Source organism: Centruroides vittatus, unplaced genomic scaffold (genome assembly GCF_030686945.1).
Source record: "Centruroides vittatus isolate TY-2023 unplaced genomic scaffold, ASM3068694v2 contig_2104, whole genome shotgun sequence".
Lineage (NCBI taxonomy): Eukaryota > Metazoa > Arthropoda > Arachnida > Scorpiones > Buthidae > Centruroides > Centruroides vittatus.
In genome coordinates this window covers 458,907-481,877 of record NW_027121305.1, presented here as the reverse complement: position 1 = coordinate 481,877, position 22,971 = coordinate 458,907, and the positions used below count along the sequence as shown (strand labels likewise).

Below are 22,971 nucleotides of genomic sequence, written 5' to 3'. Positions count from 1 at the left end.
GGAATTTTCTAAATTCTGCTTCGATGAGGTTGCTAAACGTCTCAGATTTTTATAGCCTTAACAAATTATAAATTTTGGGCTGGATATATCACTAGTGCCCAGAAATGGTATTAGATGTTAAAGTTTTATTTTGGGGAAAAAAATGTACATTTTGATTGCACAAATAAGCAATTCTTGCCGAAATTTAAACAGGAAGCTGGGGTTTAACTGGAGCGGGTTTCGACCATGCTTCTTATCCATCCTCCCCCTTTCACGTGTCGTTCTCTTTGCTTTTAAATGAGCCAATTCTTCCTTTTCACGTTGGTACCTTTCTTTTTCTTTCTTGCCCATTTCTTCATATTTTTCCTTTTCTTCTTTCTTAAGACGTTTCATTTCTTGCCCAACTTTTTAGCAATTTGTGTAGCGCGTAATTTGGGACGTTTTGATTTCTCCTCCGTAGAAAAAAATAAATGATGAAGGACTGGACACGGCCAGAGGAACTGCCGTTTTTTTCTCTCCGATAGCAAGGTTGCGACCAGTTTTCAACGCGAAAACGTGAATGTTGGATGTTCGGCGGCGCCTTCCTGTAAGTCTAGAAGTTTGACAATGGCATTTGGAACGTCAGTGTAATCATGCCCGACGTTCCAAATGCCATTGTCAAACCTAGATTTACAGGAAGGCGACGCTGAACGTTTTCACGTTCACGTTTTCGCGTTGAAAACTTCAGCCACAACCTCGCTAATATCTCGCCAATTCTTCTTTATTTAGATTTATATAACAATCTTTTATCTCCGGATCTAGTTTTCCATTTGTACCCTAATATCTTCGAAGCTTTGGGCATCTTTACAATTCTTTCTGCTCTCAAAGCGAGATGATTATTGTAGAGGAAATATAAAAATGCCGGTAAGATTTACCCTCCGAATGAGGGGATGGCAACCTCCCGTGGGAACAAAAAATGTCTAATAAACCATGGGTTAACTCACATGGTCAAATATCAAAAGCTGCCTACGGCACTGGTGTAAAGGCAGGAATCAAGGAAAGGCTTACCTCTGCACTTAGGGCATGGCGGGAAAAAACTGGTTAGGTCCGGATGGGGCACGATGGACAAAATTTCTGTGCGGCCTCTTCACTGGGGAGGTAGCGAAGAAAGTTATAAGATGTTAAATTCTCAAAAATGGCGGCAGGGTTCAACAGGAGACGCCAAAATATCGCAATGGAAAGGCATGATTACCACGTGCACTAAAAAATACTGGGTGCGAGGATATGAAGGCGAGCACGGCTTACCGAGGAGGCGGTGTCTCGTGTCACGTGACCCGCAGCGGCACCCCATTGGCACTGCATCTCTATGGCTGATGTCACGCAGAGTGCTGTCCTTGGGCTCGCTTGTCTGAAATATGAGTTCCGAAATGTTTTTAACAAGGTGGACTATTGTCGGTGTGGACGGGGCCTCTCATCTCAGCGATGGTAAGATTAATAATGTATAACTGTATTTACAGATGGTGACTACGGATGACTTCAGACAGGTGACATGGCCCGTGAATCGTGTGGCGGGGAAGCGTGCAAGGAGAGCCAAGGGAGATGTGCGCATGCCTTTTTGTTTTTTTTTTTTAAACTGTAGGCCCCTTTTTGGGGACGGTGTCATGTGACCGGAAATGATATAGGTGAATTTTTGGAGGCTTATATCTCATGAAGGGTTGCACGTAGGGGTATGGTTTCTTTGACATTTTTGTTGGCACGAGGGAGGAGTATAATTTCGGGGGGTCACACCCCCTTCATTCGGAACGTAAATTGTGCTAAAATGCCGACGAGGACCTCTTAGAAATTAACATATGGATAAATTTCCCTATTTAACTACAGTATAATAAATAGAATTGTGTGTGGTGCCATCTGTTATGTGATTTTGTTCTTTCTCACCCATTTATTAATATTTTATGAAGTTCGGGAAATTTCTTAAGAGATAAATTCAATAAATATATACTTTTTACATGGATCAATAAATAATGGCTTTTTATTTTATTTTTTTTTCAAAGCCACATAGATTTATGGTTGTGGATTAATTTAATAAATCATTTTATTTTTAATTTTAATTATTCAGTAATTATATATATTCTGTAGCTGTTAATTACAAAAGATAACTGACTAAAAATCAAAGCAGCAATAGCATATTTCCATAGTAAGTCGTATGCTGTTCTATTTCGTCAATATGCTGTACTGTCGGGGAATGTTGTGGAATTTAAAAACAAAAATTTGAGTAGGAACCCTGTATATAGTTAATCCGGGCCTCCTTTCCCTTTAATTATCTTAATGTTAATAAAGACAGCAAGGTTTTACGAGTGCAAATCATTTGGATGATTGTATTCACGGTTAATGTCGATTACACAATCCATCGTAATAGTAGTGCGAACGAATTAGATATGGATGAATAACGAAAAACAATTATGTAGTGTCATGAATAGTGTAAATACTACTATAAACTTAATTGATTAAATGTGTAGAATTAATAAAGAAATGCTACTAACTTATGGTCGGTGACCGAAACTTGCCTGCCACCACCTCGTGTGTAGCTCGGAACCACCTCGCCAGAGCTATGCAATTTGACGAGAACGGTTCCATTTTCTTACACCAGGCACAAGTTTATTGTCCGTACTGTGATCCGTAAACTTGGCGATTTGTTATTAAAGTGACTCGATTAGTCGTAAGATATTAATTAATATAAGAAACCTCGTATCGTATTGAGTTTCATTATATGATGACTCAAATTCTGTTTTGTTAATATTTCTTCTACATAAAGAACTATATATATATATTAAAAAATAAAATTATAGGGGAGATCAGGTATGGTGGTAACACTTAAAAATTTTATTGTTTTCTAACAGATAAAACGATGTTTTTAGAAATATTCATGCTTCGGCTACCCTCTGTGATATTTCGTTAACTGGCTTGGAAGTCGCGCAACCCCGGGATAGGGTTTGCGCGACTTCCAAACATACTACTAAAGGGTGTCCTTATCACTCCCTATTAGTTAGATTAATAGTTACAACTGTATCTGCTCTCCCCAATTTAAAAATATATCATAAAAAAAAAGACAGAGAAACTCAAATAAAAAGTTTTACTATATTTGTTATTGTCTTTGTAGAAATACAAAGTACAAGGTATACATTTCATTTACAGATCAATGATAACATTCTAATGGGAAGGGATGATCAACTCTGTACATGTTTACAACTTCAGTGGTGACAAATTTGGAAGCAGAATGTTAACCGTTACGGGGGGGGTTAGCATCCAAATACATTTCTCAATGGGGTTAAAAAGGAGAATATACAAGAACGTACTATACATAACAAATATATTTTAATGTGGTGATGCAGGAATTAGTTACAAGATAGTGCTGCCACATTCAAGTCAATAAACAATGGAATTAATTTCATGCATTTTGTGCTACAAAAATAAATTTAAATTAAAAAGCAGTGCTCAAAAATTCTTAAATTAATTAATTAATTAATAATTATAATAATAATAATAATATTTTTTTAAATAACATAATTTCACTGCTCAAAGTATTCGTCCAGTTTGTGACATGGTAAAATACATTCAACACGGGCAATAATAATTTTCTTCTCTTATACAAACACTCACATAATACATTTTTATACAATTTTTGAAAAATTTTCTATAAAGACATTCAGCGGAGCAAAATGGAAATGTTTTTCGTTTTTTAAACACTTTTTTTTATTGAAATTCTTCTAACGTTCGAACCAAATTTCACAGATCATTGTACAATATTCTGTACAAAGAATATATAGGAACATAATAAGCTACGTACAATTTCTACGTTTTTTTTTTTTAAAGCTAAGATATATGAGTAATAAGAATACAAATTATGCTGTAATTAAATTTATATAAATTCTATTTGGTATCTCAAACTATTAGAGATAAGGCATTATGCCTTTTCATTTATTTTTATATATATATAATATGTATATATATATATGTATGTATGCATGTATATATAAGCGAAACAATGACCCGTTGGCACAAAGAATACATAGTAAATTAATCATCCTGAAAATATAAAAGAATGTCTATGTTTATTGTTGTGTCGGTTCTGGTGATGACGACAGTCTACGAACGATTTCTTTTTTTGTTTTTTGATTTGTAAAAAGAATGTTAAAAGGTTTATTTACTTATTTCGTTTCGCTATGAAATATTTTTCTCAAAATATGAAAATTCCAATTCTCTCGTACGTTTTGATAACAAATGCTATTTAAAATTGATTATTAAATGTTCACGATTAAATTAATGAGTAACATTTTATGCTGAATAAAAAATTTCGTTTGCCGCCGTCTTCGCAATTGTTTGATTTCGTTATAAAATTCCACTTTTATTGTATTCAAATTTTCGGTTGGATATCGTGTTTTCTTTTTTTTTTATTAAAAACTTCATAAATACTTAAGTAGAACAAGCTAAAATTCTTAAAATATGTTTTGTATTCTAATTAAATAAAGTATCGTGCTTACATATCGAATATATAAATTATATTAAAATACTACGAATCCGGTCAGTATTTTAAAATTCGTTACTAGAGTTGGTTAGTAATTAGAATTAATTCCGACGAACCTAACGTCTCGTGCGTCCAAACAATTCGTTCTGCGAGCGAGGAAGAAATTCGAAATCGAAGAAAAATTCTAGGCGTAAATAAGAGCAGCTTTGAGCAGTTTTGAGAAATTAGAAAATGCTTGAGCACATTGAAACAATTTTACATAAACGATGTAAGAATTCTGGTCTTTGAGCAAATCCAATCCAACACGACTGATGTATATATTATGATTGCAATTTACACGTGGAATTATATATATTTGGAATTGTTGTGCTCTCGATAACAGAGGAAATATATTGGATTTAGTAAAAAAACTTCTTGCCGAAACGATCGAGGACCTAAATGATAGAGGTTTGAGTATTTCGAAACTGCAAATAAATACACTTTCTAAATGACTACGATAAAATATCGAGTTATCGAGAAAAGAATTTTTAACGGTAATCGATTTTTCGAGTAATCGAAACGATCGGGGAGAGAAAAAACAAGTATTAACAGAAGCACCATATATGATTGCTTGAACCCAACATCTATAATATATATGTAAGCAGCAAGTATGAAAATATAGCTTATGCACAAGAAAAAAATTAAGAAATAATTATGCTATAATCACCACATTCCTTCAAAAATATATATTTCACTCTAATAAATAGGACATGTTTCAATCAAAAAACATTAATGTTTTTGCAATAAAAATTTGCTGTTTTAAACAGTTTCACTCAATGTTGATTATGATGACTTTCTTGAATCCACACACCTGTAAGTACGGGCATAGTTTTATGCTGTTTCCAAAACAAACAGAATGTAACTGTACATTGTCGTATGGAGGGCTGCAATGGAGCAGCAACAGATCAATAAAATACAATTAGGAAACCCATATACAGACTGGTGGATGAACGCGATACTGCACTGACCCTCTCTATGCTCTTCTGTTATTTGTTGCGAGAGTCTTGCACTTTTAGTCACGAGTGATTTTTATATTATATACAAATTATGTACAAAATGTATACAACAGGTCGCATGTTTCTCCTTCAGATCTTGGGCATATAATTAAGCCTTGTACATCACGTTTCCTCTTTTAAAATGCGAAGTCCTTTGCGAACGTATTCGACCAGTTCGGAAAATGTACTGTGTAATGTGATTCGTCCACACTGACTATCCAACATTTTGAAAAACTCTGAAAAAATAAATCGAGATGTTTATTTTCTTGTTATTTTTGCACGTATAAAATAATAAATTTATTACTGTATTACCTTTGCAATGGCCATGTGTGATTCGAATATCTGCCTGTTCCCACAAATCATGACAGAGGTGTAAATGTGATAGATAAGTACTTTGGCGTTGCAACATACTATACGTATGATGTGGTAAACTGATCACGTCGTGATCTTGAGAAAGCTGTTGCTGAGTCAAACATGTAGTAGATAACGGAGTTCCGACAATGCTATCGGTGCCGTGAATCCGTGGCTGAGCACCGTTAATTTCGCTACTACTGTATCCGCTACTCTGAGATCCAACAGAAGCAACACTTCCGGCGGGAGATGGAGTAGGTGAATGTGGCGATGGCATTCCCCCTTTAATGTGTCCGGGAGATGGTTGGGAAAGTCGAGAAACAGATGGTGTGTGCAAAGATGGATGATTTGTGTTCATCTGTGAATATTTCATAACAAATTAAAGGAAATTTAAAATAAAATACATTGCAACAGAATTTTATAAAGTTATATTCTATATATTAAATGAAATTATATCATTGCAATTTGTTTAATAACATATATAATTTGAATTAAACAAATTAAAAAATTAAAGATTCTCGTCGATATACTGAAAATAAATAAAATCTTATTAACAATCTCAACAATTACACGACATTTTCAATCTTACCGTATTCAACGTCAATAATACCGAGTTTAATTAAATAATATTAATAAAATTAAATTCTATGAATTATTTTTGAAGAATAATGTCTGTACTTTAGCTGGCTAATTGCATTTGTTGTTGCGTTTTGCCTTTTCGGTACATCCGATAGACTTTATCCGACCGAATGACTTCTCAATTATATACATAAAATTGACGTTAACAAGTTGGATAACTAAAAAACAGACACAAAAGGAAAATCACAACGAAAATTCAAAGGATGCAGAATATATAAAACTTATTCGACAATCAATTTCCAGAGTCAATACTTTCTATGACTTAACTGAGAAAGAGAATGTCAATCAGAATTTAAATTTATTCTTTACATTAATTAATAAAAATTCTATAAATCTGTAATTAATGATACTCTATTCCTTTTTTTAAAGAAGATATCTTCATAGGGCAACAGCTAACTTCACTAAAAACTAATTACTACTAGATCAGAGTTGCAAGTGCTGTCCTATAAAGATAAAAGGTGCGTGTTTGCGATCAAATTTCTTGAACAGAAATTTGTAAAATTTGTATTTAAGCTACTTTAATAATGCAGAGTAGACAATATGTCCTTTCAAAGTTCTTAAATTCAAGAATTCTACAGTAGAATGTTGCTTTTACCGATTGTGATAGAGCATTTTTCTCGTGTGACAAAATGATAATTTGGACAAAGAAGAAAGTGGAAAAGCTTATAACTAATCCACGAAACATGACTTCCATTTATTATTACAAGATAAATAAACATGGAGTCACTCTCATAAGCGGAACAAGCACTCTCGTATGATGCCAATGACATTAAAAATAAATAAATAATCTGAGAACTCTGTCGTCGGCCGAATATTCAAAAATTTCTAAATTTCGAGAAAGTAGAACGTCGACATCGACGGCATACGAGTAGAGGTGGTGGCAGTGTTTCTCGTACTCATTCCTTTCTGGGTGCCATATTTAAACTACAAAATCTGGAATGAAGTTAATGTTGCCACCCGCAAAGTGTCTATTGTACAGTGCGGTCGTGTAGGCAAGTTTGTCAAATAATGTTAATTTATTGAATCGCTAAACCGTCACTTTTAACAATACTGTTAGTATATGACATTATTACTAATGACACTTTCGTGAGTCCGGCCTCGAGACAAAAAACCCCCAAAATTTTCAATTAATTTCTTAAAAAATCCTAACATTTTTTTGCCAATTAATTCCGATCATGTATCATTTGTATTAATGCTAACAGTAAAATAATTTTTGAGATAAAGCTAGTCAGAAGCAAGAGTAATCTAAATATAGAACTGCATACAATTTTTAAATAATATCAAAAATTGTTAGTCACATCTAAATATTATTTTTTTGTTTATTTCTATTTGATATTAAGTATATAATAAAATAATTATTTTCGTAACTATATGTCGTGCTACTGTGACGACTCGTTCGTAGTTGCCAAAAGTTGAGATTTATTCTGTTATGTATATTCGGAATATGTTATTCCGTAATACGGGTAACTCTCTATGTATTTGTGAGGGTCGGGTTCCTTGGAAATCTCATAAATACCAAATAGGAAGGCCTACGAGTAAATCAAGTTAAATTCTTACGGGACGTGTCAATGTGACTGAGCTAAAGCATGTTGCAGTCTTGGGAATATTTAAACTTTCGCACGAGATTTACTTAGCAAATAATAACAATTAACTAATGTTTATTTTATTTATATGTTTAACGTCCTTCGAAATTTTAGCACACGGGAGCCAGGCTGCTTCCAAAGCTCGCTTACATTTGAGATTGCGCTCGGGAATAGGGTCCGATTCTTGCAATTCCTAGCATAAATAGTGAAGTATTTTTGAAAGCCTGTAAGATGTTTTTGGCAGCTTTAGCATTTTTTCCTGTTGATCATCTACCTCTGCTATCATGCAAATTTTCTGTAATTATTGTGTCCAGTTCCTCATTTATGGGTTCTGCAGTTGTCTGGTAGAGTATATTTTCAGCATTTTCTGTCTACTTTCCTCAAACCCTCACCAACTATCTGCTTTTCTTTGCATTCTTTTATATTATTATATCAGATTATCATTATTGTATAGAGTATATATATAGTAATACATAAACTGTCGTGTATTATTTGGCAGAAGGCATTGTTGCCATAATGCAACGACTTCAGTTTTGTAGTACAGTAGTGCTTCTTCATGTCAAGCAATATAAAAATTGGAGTTAACAGAAAGCACATTTATTAAAAGTACTGTACTGTAATGGAAATATTGTAAAAAAAAAAAAACAGTTTGCAAATACACAAATACAGCACAAACAATCATATGGACAGTCACAACTTTTAAATCACAAATAAGCAAAAGCGTGAATACCGAAATTTACTTGTAAATAAAACTTTGTACAAATGTATATGTTAATGACTTAAAATTATAAGCGGCTTTTTAAATTAATAATGCAATAATGTTAAGTGTTTGTGTTTATAACTCACCCAAATTATGAATGAGAAACAAATCTAACACAGACTATTTCATGGAGCATCATTACCACACTTCGTGTGCCTGCTACTTTCTTTAAGTCGCAGACTGACATTAAGGAAGTTTAAAATTATAAGATATTTCGGGTTTCGCATGCAGATTACCTTTCCTATTTGTTCATTTCGTTATCAATTTTGTAAATTCTAATTTCATTTATGAGAAATACATAAAATCAAGCAAAAACAAGTGGTCATAAGTGGTTAAGTTATTAAATGAATTTAGGGTAAAAAATCCAAATGTGACAACATTACAATAGCTGGCACATCTATCTATTGAAAAGAACTGGCAAGAAACAAGGAACAGTATGAAAGTTATGCAATTCAGCTTACTGCAAATAGTAGCAAATTTACACCAGAAATGGTTATACTGTATATCTTCAAAGAATGTTAGGAAGACTTCGGGCAGGATTACCACAATTATGAACCATTTTCCAGGTATTTTTAAATAATTCCCCGACTTTACCTTGCAAAATTACCCGATTTTTTTCATGTTTTTCATAACTTTTCACCAACTGTATATAGTTGTGTAGGCAGAATACTGTATTCGAATTTTCTGAATTCAATTTTTTGACACAAGGAATTTGATTGCGTATATGCCCCTTAACCCAACCCAGAGTTGACTGGCTCTGGGTAAACAAGTCCAGGTTAAAAGAGAGTTGATAACAGAAATGGTACGACCATAAAATAAAACCAAATCGGGAAAAAGCGAAATTAATACGCGAGAGTTGAATATGCGTATTAAATGTGGCATTTATACAAATTTGTATTTAGTTTCTGTCGCAATATAATTCAAAAATCCAGTTTCGCTCAAGTACGTGCTCTATGCACCTACATCCGGTTTGCCAAATACGTGTTCTCGGGATAACAGAATTCTTAAATTTAGAATCACAATTTGAAAAACACTGCTATAATTTATACACTGTAAGAGAGTTGATTTTTTTTACATCGGCTATTGAACAATGTAAATATTTTTTCATTTTATATATATATATATATATATATATATATAAGTTATATGAGTTTAAATCTATCATCATCATCTTAGTTCTGAGGTGACTAATCTTCAAGTTTATATTCAAACAGGAAAAAGGCCAGAAGGATTTCGAGGAGCTAGAAATTGCTTATACGGTTAGCCTTTTCGGGATGCAACGATCCCGAAAATGCTAACGTCCGTCTTTGGATCACTTCGAAACGAAACAAAATTGAGTATTTCTAAATACAGACGTAGAACTGTCACTTAACATTCTTAAACAGAATCTATTTAGATTTATTATTGGTAAATAATCCTGTATGGTTAATAATCATTTAACAGAAGTGTGCAATTATTTATTTATTAAATAAATATCATATATATAAAAATGATAAGTTAATTATTTCTTGATTTTTATAATTTCAATATTATTGTGTTGAATACAATAAAATTTATTATTATTTAAAAAAAAAAACAGAAAAATAAATTACTCTCAAAATATTTACTACTAATAGTTTTTGATATACGGTAAAACCTCCAAAGATGACTACCTCTTTATGTTGATCAATTTTAGAATAAACGGTCAGTCATACATACAATAACGATTCCCGTAAGTTGTATGTTGACCATTTTCAACTATAAAATTTGACCATAAAAGTTTGACTCGTCCCACTTCTTAGCTTTTGCGGCCTCTAATATGATGAATTCCTAAAGTCGGTGATTTGACAATAGGCCCTACATCACTGGTACAATAGTTAGAATAAGAATTTTCTAACTGGCATGAGAAAATACATTACATTTAGAAATTTGTATAAGGGCAAATCCATGCTATCACTGACCGAATCTGACCGCGAGTTACGTACTTTTGTGTTTAATTTTGCGTAGACTGTATATTTAATAAAATTTCTAACATTTTAGATCAAGTTTTGTGGTACCTCTTGTGAAAAACTTGTAATCTACTGCATCGTGTCTATCGGGAAGCCACAGAAGGAACTAACACTGGAAGATAAAGTGTTATAAAATATTTAGAAAACAAAAGACAATGTAAAGCTGCAGAGCATTTTAGTGTTAGTAAGACAACAGTTAGCAATATTGAAAAAAGAAAGCACAAGTACTTAAAGGTGTGAGATAGGAAAATGCTAATCCTTACTGTAAGTGTAGGAAAACTAATCTAGAAGACGTTTACAAGAATATCAATATTAATTTAAACAAATGAGAAGAATAAATGCTAGAATTTCCAAACCAACGATTCAAACAATCAAGTGGAAAAATGCCAAATGAATGCCTAACTGTCCTCTTTTTTTACATGTGTAGCTGGTGAAAAATTTCACATTAGTTATTGGGAAATCTGAGCTTTACAGATTTCCTAATAACTAGAAACAATCATAAACACGAAACATGAAGATTTGCCTGTAATTTAGTAAGTAAACCTGTCACCACAGATGCATGACATGCCAGTTATTTGAAGAATTGGTTAGAAGTATCACCAAGAATATTCATCGAAAGAAGAGGTACATATTATTGGTTATGGATAATTGTCCAGTCCGTTCAAAAAGAGAATCTTACAAACATTACATTGAAACTACTATCTTCAAATACATTAAAACAACTTCTTACACAATTATTGGAATGTATACTTTACACTCGAGAATCTTAAGAGCCCAGTAATAACACTTTAATGGAAAACTAACGTTTTCAACCGTACCCCGGTCTTTCTCGGGTTTTTAAAACCAGTAAGATTCAAACTTGGAATGCAAAGAACAATATTTACAAATTATTTTAAAAAACCTAAGGAACAACATGTTCAAAAATTATTTTAAAATCTGTGGAACAATCTAAGCACGTGTATAAAACTTTCATCTATGTATGTTACCATGATGATAGAACTATATCAATACCATAAACAGTGAATAATACGATGTAAATAAAGGTACAGAAAAAGGTTGCTGACTGCCGGTGTTGCCCGTTTTTCATAACAGTACCTCCATGCATAGGAAACATTAATGGCATCATTTGTGTTAATACAGTTGCCATGTAAGCCAACCTTGTAAATTTCTAATCCCTCAAGGTTTCGAAGGTGTTCAGTTCAACGTGACAATCTGACCAGTTCGGCTTTATGGAGGTCGGCCCGTCGGCGAATCTTACTAGTTTTAAAAACCCGAGGAAGACCGGGGTACGATTGAAAACATTAGTTTTCCATTAAAGTGTTATTACTGGACTCTTAAGATTCTCGAGTGTAAAAAACAACTACTTAATATGAGATTCAACAAATTCTTTAAATTATATTATTGTAGTCAGTTACTGAAATGGATCATTGCATAATTACAATTCAGTGATGGCAGAGCTACTAAATTAGCAGCATCTATAAATGTCTTACATGCAGTTTTATGTATAGCATCTGCATGGAACAAAGCTCAACCAGATAGAATACAAAAATGTTTCAAAAAAGTTGGAATTTTTCTTTGCCCATCTGACGTAGAAAGCGGAGAGCAGAGCTTGCAAGTAAAAAATGTGCCGACGGTATAAACTTTGAATTTTATCTGGCCATTGACAGAATTGATTCTGTGGCCGCACGGACATGCAGAACGCCAACCGGAAGCCATTTATCAAGTTGCGATCTTAGAAATGAATCTGACCAACTCTGTTTTAGAGGAAGAATTCAGTATTTCTGATGAAGAATCTAATGAAATGAAAGAATCAATTGTATCTTTTACAGAAGTAAACTGTGTATGAGGTATTATTGGAATTGAAAGCATTTACTATAGACAAATGTCCTTCTATATTGACCGATATCTTGGCAATGGAGGACAATTTTCACAGCAGGTTTTAAGCAGAAAAAGACAACAATCAACTCATTCTTTTCTATTCAATCATCTTAATTTGCAACCTTTTTGTTTTTTCCCCTCTACATGCATTGTAATTCTGAATTACAGTACTGCACCTTCTATAATAAACGAAAAGACCTTATTTGTATCGTATCGCATTATTTTCGTATAAAAAAATAGAAGGCCGCACTTCTATTCCTTTATACAAAGATAACACAATATGATATAAATAACATCTTTTCATTTATTATAGAAAATACAGTACTGTAACTGATACCGCTGCATATGGCGTACGTGAAGAGAAAGACAATAAATCACATTTTTGAATGTTTTCCAGTTTTTTGGGTGGTCAACAGAGAGGTTTTACTGTATACGTATTAAGTAATTTGCTTTAATTTATTATTATAAATATAATTTAATCAATTCACAACAATTTTTACACTTCCGAGATAATATTTCTGAATAAATAATACAAACATAAAATTCAAGACATTAATTATAACACAGTTTTCGAAACAGCTAGTTTATAATAATACTTTTTTACATAAAAACAAGAAACTAAATTATATTTAAAATTAACAAGACGTAAACACATATATACGAAAATTAAACATATTATATTAAACAGTAATTAGCACAATTCGTTTCTTCTCTACACAATTTTAAATTTCAAAAAATCGTAATTTTACATGATAGATTTCTATTACAAAAATAAAATAATAATAATTTAATTATTATTAAAAGTGCATAAACGGAAGAAACTTATAACTACGACAAAAAAACAGAACATTTAATTATTAATTTAAAAATTATACGATTTAAACTAATTTATTTTTCACAAAATCATGGGAATACATGATGATATGTATTATAATCCTCTAAAGCTATGAAGAAAAAAAAATATAGAAATTTTTATTTTCTGCATAGCCTTAGAGGACTATAATAAATTATTTTCTTGAAGAATTAAATTATACTGTAAAATCATCCTGAAGAAATTTATTAATAAATCAAATAAATGTAAATAATATCAAATAAGCAATGTAAAAATGGATGGAATATTTTTCAATGATATATTAACGACATTAAAAATATCTTACGCTGTGACACTTTGCCAAGTTTTTTTGGATTTCTCTAACTTCGTTCCTTTTCAATCGATATAATTTCAGATACAGGAGAGACTGACAACGCAGGCTAAATTCGGAAGAATAATTAGAAATTCATATTTTAGCAACTGTTATTTATTCTTTATTTTACTAATAATAATTACTATTATAATTATATAACTTTTTTAAATTTGTACTCTGTACTTTAAAACTATTTTCAATTTTTTGACAATGGATTTAATGAGCTTATAGATTACATTTTAAAATATCATTTATATTCCGATATAACAGATAATCAATTATTATACTCGTCAACATGAAATTAATTTAATTCAATATAGAAAGATAATCATCAGTTACCTATTTTAATTATATTTTCATGTATCTAAATTAAAAATACTTTCAATTGATAAACTACTTAATCGTTAATAATAATCCTAATATTTAAAAGTATTAATATTCTTTGATTAAATCGCAACAATAAGAAATAATTAAATGATTTAATGATTAAGACGTAAGACGTAAAACAACAGAAAGTTAATAAAACCTGAGTGAAATAATTATAAAAACAACCGGCTTGTTAATGATATATAAGTGTATGCATATATATATGTCAAAATTAAAAGACAAATCAAACTTTTGGCACAGGTTTTATTATACAACACAAAAATTCTCACACCACACTGTCTTCAAAGCAAGCTCCTTCTGCTAGTTCTATCACTTGTCAAAGCAAATCTAGAAGCTATTTTCTGTGATGTCTTTAATGGCTTTTGTTGCTGTAGCTTCCATGCTATTGCTTATCAGACTTTGTATCCCTTCAACTTCCTCTCAATTTTGGGAACATAGAAAGTGAGGAGGAAAAATCAAAGAAATATGGAAGTTGGAAATGCACTATTATGTTCTTGATCACATATTTGTTCACCTGGAATGGCAAATGGAAGCCAAAGTGAAGCCATAGTGACACGCCTTAAAAATATCACAAAAGATGGCTTCCAGTACTGTTTTGACAAATGGTATAGATACTAGAAGAAGAGTATAGCTGCAGAAGGTGTTTATTTTGAAGGTGATCTGTAAATACTTGTATTATTAACATAATAAAAGTTGTATTAAAAGTTTGGTTTATTTTTGACTTATTATGCATTTTCAAAAACAGAAATGCTCTTCTTAGTGTAGTATTAACATTTATTACATACATCTAAACAATACAATAATAAATTAAAATTATGATAAATGCTTTCAACAAATTTTGACTTATTATATCACGAACAGATTGAATATGTATATTAAATACATCACAAAATATAATGTAGAATTACTTATAAATGGATAACAAACAACAATAAAACTTTGACCATAGGTAATTTTCATTCCCTCTCTCAAAATTTTCACCTTCTCTAAAAAACTTTAGGAAGTTACAGAACCAGTGTCAATATTTATTCTGACCAATAACTAAAGTCTTCACAAAAAAAATCTAGATTTATCAATCCAAATATAATTATGAATAAAAACACTTGCTAAATGATCTGGTGGTAAAAGTCGCTACGGGAAACCAAGTGTAAGACCAAGTCGAGAAGGTCAAAGTTTCGTGAATCCTGCTGAATCCATAATAGGTACGGAAGCAAAGGCTTTATTAGTGTTCAGGGGGCAAGAAAAACTCTCAATACTTATAATAATGAAAAAAGAAAACTGGAAGTTGATCATTATTTTACAAGTGAACTAAACAGAAATTATTTTTAAAGAGGATAAAAACACAACAGAATTATTAGGAACAGAAGATTGATGTAAAAGGCTTGTAAAACAAGTACATCTGATAATCTTCCAAATATAAATACATTCAATACAAAAATATTTACATACTACTAAAATGTACTGATTTATGTTTATACCAATAATGTATAATGTATATTTAACATGATATTTGAAAAAGCAATCATTATGAAAATGTTCTTTTCATATATATTGCAAAAGTGAATCTATTAAGTACACAAAATAAATTTATTTTCAGTCAGCTGTTAAAATATCCTTTCATTTCTTTGTTTATATATCTTATTGTAAATTTTAGCTACTTGAATCATAAAGCAGCTAACAAGAAATATATTAGAAATAAAATATTTAGTTATTAATATATGCTTTGTTTAAAAATAATTAACTTTTTGAATAAAAAAATATTTTATTCATAAAATTAATTGTTTTTAAATTAAATACATAAAAGAAAAAATACACTATTAATATTAAGGAATATTCAGGAAATCATCAATTAAATCAGACACGCAGATTGTGTTAAAATAACTTTTGTAAATACTTATAACACTTAAATAGAGATTAAATAAGATCAATTCATAACCTTTATATAATCTGATAAAGTTACTAATGAATATTATCTATTGTTTGCAAGAATCGAGTTTTAATTTAAAAGTTTTAAATTTCGAAATTTATCGAAAAAGAATAAAAAATAAGACTTCTAGTGCTTTCAAGCCTACGTACGTCAATTAGAACACTCGAAGGATCGTAGATTATTAATTAATGTGTTATAACTTTAATTATTTGAAAACAAAAACAAATTACGTGTTGTTAAGAAATCTAAAATACACATTTTAGAATATACACCTAAAATAAAATCATTGCTACAATGAGTAAAATAATAAGTACAAGTCTGAAAGTGCTAGAACTCATTATTTTATATTCTTTTCTTTTGCTTTAGTCTAATAAAGACTTATTAAAGATTGAAAAATATTTTAATACTTGATAATTTTGGTTCACAATACATTAGTTAGTAACAATAAGTTTTAGAATATTTTATAAATAAAAAATATGCACGTGTTCAATGCATAAAACTAAAAAATATTAAATATTTATAAGATGATATAAAAATATCAGATGTTTACATTTTGCTTTAATATGTGTACATTAAAGAAACAAATATATGAGTACTTTTTTTTAAGAAGTACTTTTGGAATTTATAAAAAAAAAAAAATATATATGAAATGAACATAAAAAAACACAAATTTTTATAAATTAAAAATTTAAGCTTGCGGAATAAATCAACAAAACAAACGGAGTAATTACATCTTTACTGTATTATAACCAACCTTAAAACACCTAGTTTTGTTGCTACACCTCCAGTTTGAGAATTATTTTGTAGCTTTTGGAATTTTGAAGAAATAAATCTGAAAACAAACAGCATATGATTATAAAATTTGTATAAATTATTTAAGAGAATATTCATAAATTGTTTCAAGACATGTAAACAGTGACTAAACACACTAAACAGAATAATAACTAATGTACACATTACTACTGTTATTTAGCATAAAATAAATTTATTTCCTTATTAATAAGTAAGTATTTTTGTATTTAAATAGTGCCTATAATTCAACTTAAAATAATTAATCATGGATAAAATTATGAATAAAATATATAACTGTTTTTTATATGTTTAAACTGAAATCATAAATTCAGAACAGTATTTCTATTAAGAAATTTATTATTATATCAAATTATTATCCTCTTTTTTATTCATTTTTGTGTAAAATAAAGAAGTATGTTTTGTGTTAAATAAGTTGACTTATTACTCATGTTATATTTGAGCTTCTCTTAATAATAGGATTGTTCTTATAAAAGAAAGCTCCCCTTTATAATGAAACTACCGTATATCTTGGCAGATAAGACGAGATATAAATTTTCATTGAAGTTTTATAGTTTTAGCTTATATCTGTCCTATAAGACGACCCCAAACTATCGACGGCCTATGAATTTAGTTTAGATCGGCGATCATCGTCTGAATAATAATACCGTATAGCATATACGGAATTATGTCCTATTTGTAAGTTTTCAAATAAACAAATTTATTTTCTTGCATCTGGCAGCACTGCCTTGCGATTGTTGCAAGCATTCGCACTGATTCGTTGAAAGCATTCACACTTATTCGAATCAGTGCGAATGCTTGCAACAATAATCAAGGTCATTCATTACCCGAATTGACCTTGACTATTCACAAAAACGTCGTATGGGCTAATGGTTTTAATATACATAAATTTCAATCTAATTTTTTTGTATCTGTCCTATAAGACGACCCCGGATTTTAGGGGCCTTTTTTTATGATTCAACTCTCGTCTTATCTGCCGCGATATATGGTAATTCTTAATTGATATTATTCAATTTTCTGACGAAAAGTATCACAATTACACCTTGAATATTGTATTAATACAAATTGAAAACACACTGTTCAACATTACTTGTAATTTTACATTATCTCAATAGAGTGAGATAATGTAAAATTGAAATATCATAATAATGCAAATAGTTGCAACAACAAAATAATTAAAAAATAAAATATAAATTAAGATTTAAATTTCATAGTGACAATTAACCCAGCAAACTATCTTTATTCAATGTCAATGTAAAGGTCACTGTTTGGCTTTGAACTATTTATCGTTTGTATCAAACCTATATTTTATTTTACGATTTTTTTAAATATGACAGAGTATGGGTTAAGATAGTCTATTCCGTAGAAAGGAAAATTCTTTAAATTTGTCAAAATAGTAGGGCCGTTTCTTATTGTTACCATTAGCTATGCACGAATTATATCTTTTGGTATGCAATACTACTCATAGAAATTTCATATCAAAACTTTATAGTTAATAAAAATACTATTTCTTTTCAAAAAAATTCGACTAATGATATTATTGTCACGTTACAATCATTTGACAATTATTAGCATTATTAATATATTAATAATATAAAATATAACTATCCGAAAGTTGTGCATAATGTTATAATTCTGCTTATTAATTAATCGATAACACTACTTATTAAAAAAAATATTTTATTGATTCTGTATATGTTTTTAAGTTCTGTCACGCCATCAGATTCTTGTATTTCAAATACTCTTAAAATAGTCAAAACGAAAAGAACGGTTTTTGTTAATTAATATTCGACTGAGAAGGAACAGTTTAAAAATGGCTAAATTTAATTATCATCGGGTTAACTGAATGCCACGTAAAGTTAATCTTTATCATCAAATGTTCTTGAAAACAATATCATAAAAATTTCTCTAGTACAAGCTTAATAATTAAAATAAATTTATTTTCATTGTAAAAAGTATATATATCTCTTTACAATTCAAAATGCAATTATTATTTGTTCTCTATTATGATAAAATAAGAGATGACTTAACATTGCAAATTCTATCATTATGAATGTTAAAAAACAGACATTTTTTAAGGACTAGACAAAAGCAATTTTTAATGCTTTTAATTTTGAAAATTATATATCGGTGGAAAAACACACAAAAAGAAAACTTTTTATTAAAATAGTTACATCAAAAATTGTTATTATGGAAAAACAATTAATTATCATTAAAAAATTTATAATTCATTTAGCTTTGCTCAGTAGAAAAAACAAGAAAGCATTTTTGAGTTGTTACTTTAGATTAAAAGGAATCAAGTAAATGAAAGGAATCTATTGAAACTGTACCACGCAAAATTCAATTTTTTTATGCTATAATATTTAATTTCCAAGCTTTCACAGCAAAACATGAATTTTAAAAAAATGACTAATTTAATTTATTATTTTTTTTTTTGAAAGAAATAAAATCATTTATTTTTATTTGAAAAGGTCTGATAGCATATTGTCTACTTTATAATCAAATTTATCTAAATAGTTTTAAATCAAGTAATTAAAACTAAATTAGACAATGAATTTATCATTTATTTAATTAATATAAATATATATATATACACATAAATATGATAATTAACTTACTTAATCAAATTAAGTGTTTCTTTGTACAATGTATAAACTTGTGCTATATTACAACGAGACTTCTCCATCGATATTCCAGTCAATATAAAATACAAAACTGCATCTAAATATTTCATAGCCTGAACTGTTCTATTGACCTGAAATTATTAAAAGATTATATTAATATATATATATATATATATATATATTCATTTAATAAATTATTCTATATTCAAATTTGTTATTTTTGTATCAAAATATTTAGGGTTAGATGTTTGATTTTGTTTATTTGGTAAGAATCCAAACAATGATTATTAATGTTAAGATAATACCTTACGATAAATAAACAGAATTAAAACTAATAATATTTAGCCCCAATTAGAAAGATTTCTAAATATTTCTAAAAATAATATGTAAAATATACTATTATATACCAGGGTATTACTTGAATAAATTAAAAATACAATTAACAACGTAATATAATTATGATAAAATACAATCTATATAAATAAAAATTTTATATACAGTAGAGTCCCGTACAACGCGGGGGATTCGTTACGCATTATAGGAAATTGCGTTATTGAAACCTGCATTATCACACGATTTATGAAAGTTTAAACCTTGGCCTATAAGTTGGAAAAAAAATGCAAACCTCTGATTGACAAAATTCAAGGGTTGTTGCTTGCTTTATTTGCGCGTTGTACAGGACTCTACTGTATACACACACACACACACACACAAATTATATATAAAATGAAAATGATTTGATATATACTATTCTAAGAAAGTGAATAATGTGAGTTGAGTGACGGTTCTAAAAATGTGGAATTGTCCTAAAACTATTATACAAACTGTTATATATTATTTGAAGCAAATTACTAATTTTAAAAGAGAAGGCTGTACTAATTATAAAAATCAAAAATTGAACTAATGGTCTAGAAGCAAATCTGTTAATTTCATAAAATATTTTTGGAGTATTTCTTTTTATTTTAATATCATATTTAAAGTCAGGCATTGCCAAAAAGTTTATAATAGTGTCATATTTGGTCAAATGTAGATAGCATAGCCTGCTAAAACAAGAAAAACATTTGTAATTTTCATAGGAATACTAATTTCGTACTTTCCACAGAGATATTTTTGTAACTACTGCCGTAATTTGATAGATGTGCTACGTGAGATAAACACATGGTTATCCTTTGTTTCTGATTATAGCATAATGAAAAAAACTGGTTAAATAGATAAGAAATATGTTCTTGTATGGATGATAGTAGCTACAAAATGTTATTGTTAATATTTTAGAAATTGCTTTTGTTGTTTCTTTAACAATTGCAGTTTTGTGCAAAATGGGTGAACCCAAAGGAAAGTAAAATTTATTATTTCTGTGCTAAAGAAAAAATTAAATACTTCTGGTTAAAGTGAAAAATAAATACTGTTATTTAATTTATAATGCATCAGTAATTTCATTAAAAAAATAATTTGGAACATAGTTATAATTATTTATTTCGCTTTATGTTTTGTGAATGTTTTATGTTCTATTTTACAAGGATGGCAAACCTAATAAAATTTTTATGAAGAAAGGAAAATGTGTTGGTATGCTAATGGTACTTTTGATTATACCCTACTATTAGTCAGCCAAACCTATTTTAAATAAATTGAGTATCAAAATTTTAGCAAATAAAAAAATTTTATTTACCTCTGAATCTGCTTGATGTTTTAACTTTGTTGCCTCGTTTAAATACTTTGAGTGATCGTACTCATGGCTAAAATTGAATAATTTTATGAATTATTTATATTAATTAGTTATAAATAATAAAAATTGTATAATATTACACACTAAGTACTGTATTAAATTTATTATTAACAAAAATTTTTGAAAATCATCAATTATGAAACAAACGTGTAACTATAATGAAAATAATTTTCTTAATGGGTTATTTCCACAATTTAACTTTCTGTATTTTATTAGCAATCAAATTTTAGTTTAGTAAACAAATGGTTATTAATCTGTAACACCTAATATATAACTTTGTCTTCAAATATATTGAAGATTATGATAAGAAAAATATATTAGGCTGCAGAATGAATCAAACTTTTATCACTAACTCATCCGAAAACCTTTAACCGGTGAAAGTCTACTCAAAGTCCCTCAGCAAATGTTTTCGGACACCTCGCTGTGTCCTTTCTCAAGCTTTCTTCTCTTCTTAAAATGACTTTCGAATTATCGAACACTTTAAGAAGAGAAGAAAGCTCAAGAAAGAACACAGCGAGGTGTCCGAAAACGTTTGCCGAGAGACTTTGAGTAGACTTTCACCGGTTAAAGGTTTTTGAATGAGTTAGTGGTTTCACCGGTGTTTTTAGGTGATTATTCAAACTTTTATCTTTTAACGTAATGTCAAGATATATATTTTTCATTTTGTGAGATGAATTTTTTCATCTTTATTTTTCTCATTTTTCTTCAACCATTTTTTAAAACAATGAACAATATTTCAATTTTATTTCCATTGTAATTTTCATAAAAATTGTATGTACAGTATATATTACAAAAACATTTACAGTTCAGAGAAAACTTCTCTTTTTATTTGAAACCTCAAATAACAGTTAATAAAGTTTGTTTCCTTCCACAATGCAAAAAGAAATTTATTTATTTATTTTGAATACATAAGGCAAAGTCATTTGTGACTTATGACATCACTCCTAAGAAAAACAATACAAAAGAAATCCACTTAAAACAGTAATTTTGCTAATTAAAATGCTTTTTTATACAATTAGTTTTACGTTTTTTTGTATTTTACTTGTTTTATCTTATCAGTCATCATTAACTGGTTTATAAATCAATTTATGGATATTCAGAATTATAAACAATTGTATATGGTAACAAATTTTACTCTCAACTAATATTGAAATTAGCCTTAACACGTCTAAATGCTGTTACTCTTTCCAGTAAAATTGTTATTTTTATCTAATTTTTTATAATATCCAAACAATATCCTATATATTCCATACATAGTAACAATATCAACTTATAACCTGATTTAAATAATTAACGCCAAGCAATCAGCTGAATTATTGGAATACGTTTTTGACTTTGTTAATGAGTAGTTACTAATTAATTTGACTAGAGATAAGCAGATATGCTGCCACCTCATATTAATTTTAATAATTATAATGAATTAATTTTTAATTTAAAAATTTCTGAAAGAAAAGAATCTGGCCATAGCAAGACTCAAACTACAACTTCTGTTTACATCATCAAAAAGTATTTAATTCTTTGATGACAAAATTACAGATGAAAAATTCTTTCATCTAATAATAGATAAAATTATAATAAAATTATTATTATTATTAAATAAACA

General features: G+C 29.3%; 1 protein-coding gene across 1 annotated transcript in view; it reads right to left on the bottom strand.

The window, feature by feature from the left end:
* Positions 1-3,074: 3,074 nt before the first annotated feature.
* Positions 3,075-22,971, bottom strand: part of lilli (lilliputian) — a 109,023-nt gene continuing 89,126 nt past the window's right edge. The window contains 6 exon segments of the mRNA XM_067265155.1: positions 3,075-5,750; positions 5,827-6,223; positions 13,871-13,964; positions 16,966-17,043; positions 19,640-19,776; positions 21,312-21,378. Of these exon segments, the coding sequence (XP_067121256.1) occupies positions 5,638-5,750; positions 5,827-6,223; positions 13,871-13,964; positions 16,966-17,043; positions 19,640-19,776; positions 21,312-21,378 (886 nt within the window). The 3' untranslated portion in view covers positions 3,075-5,637.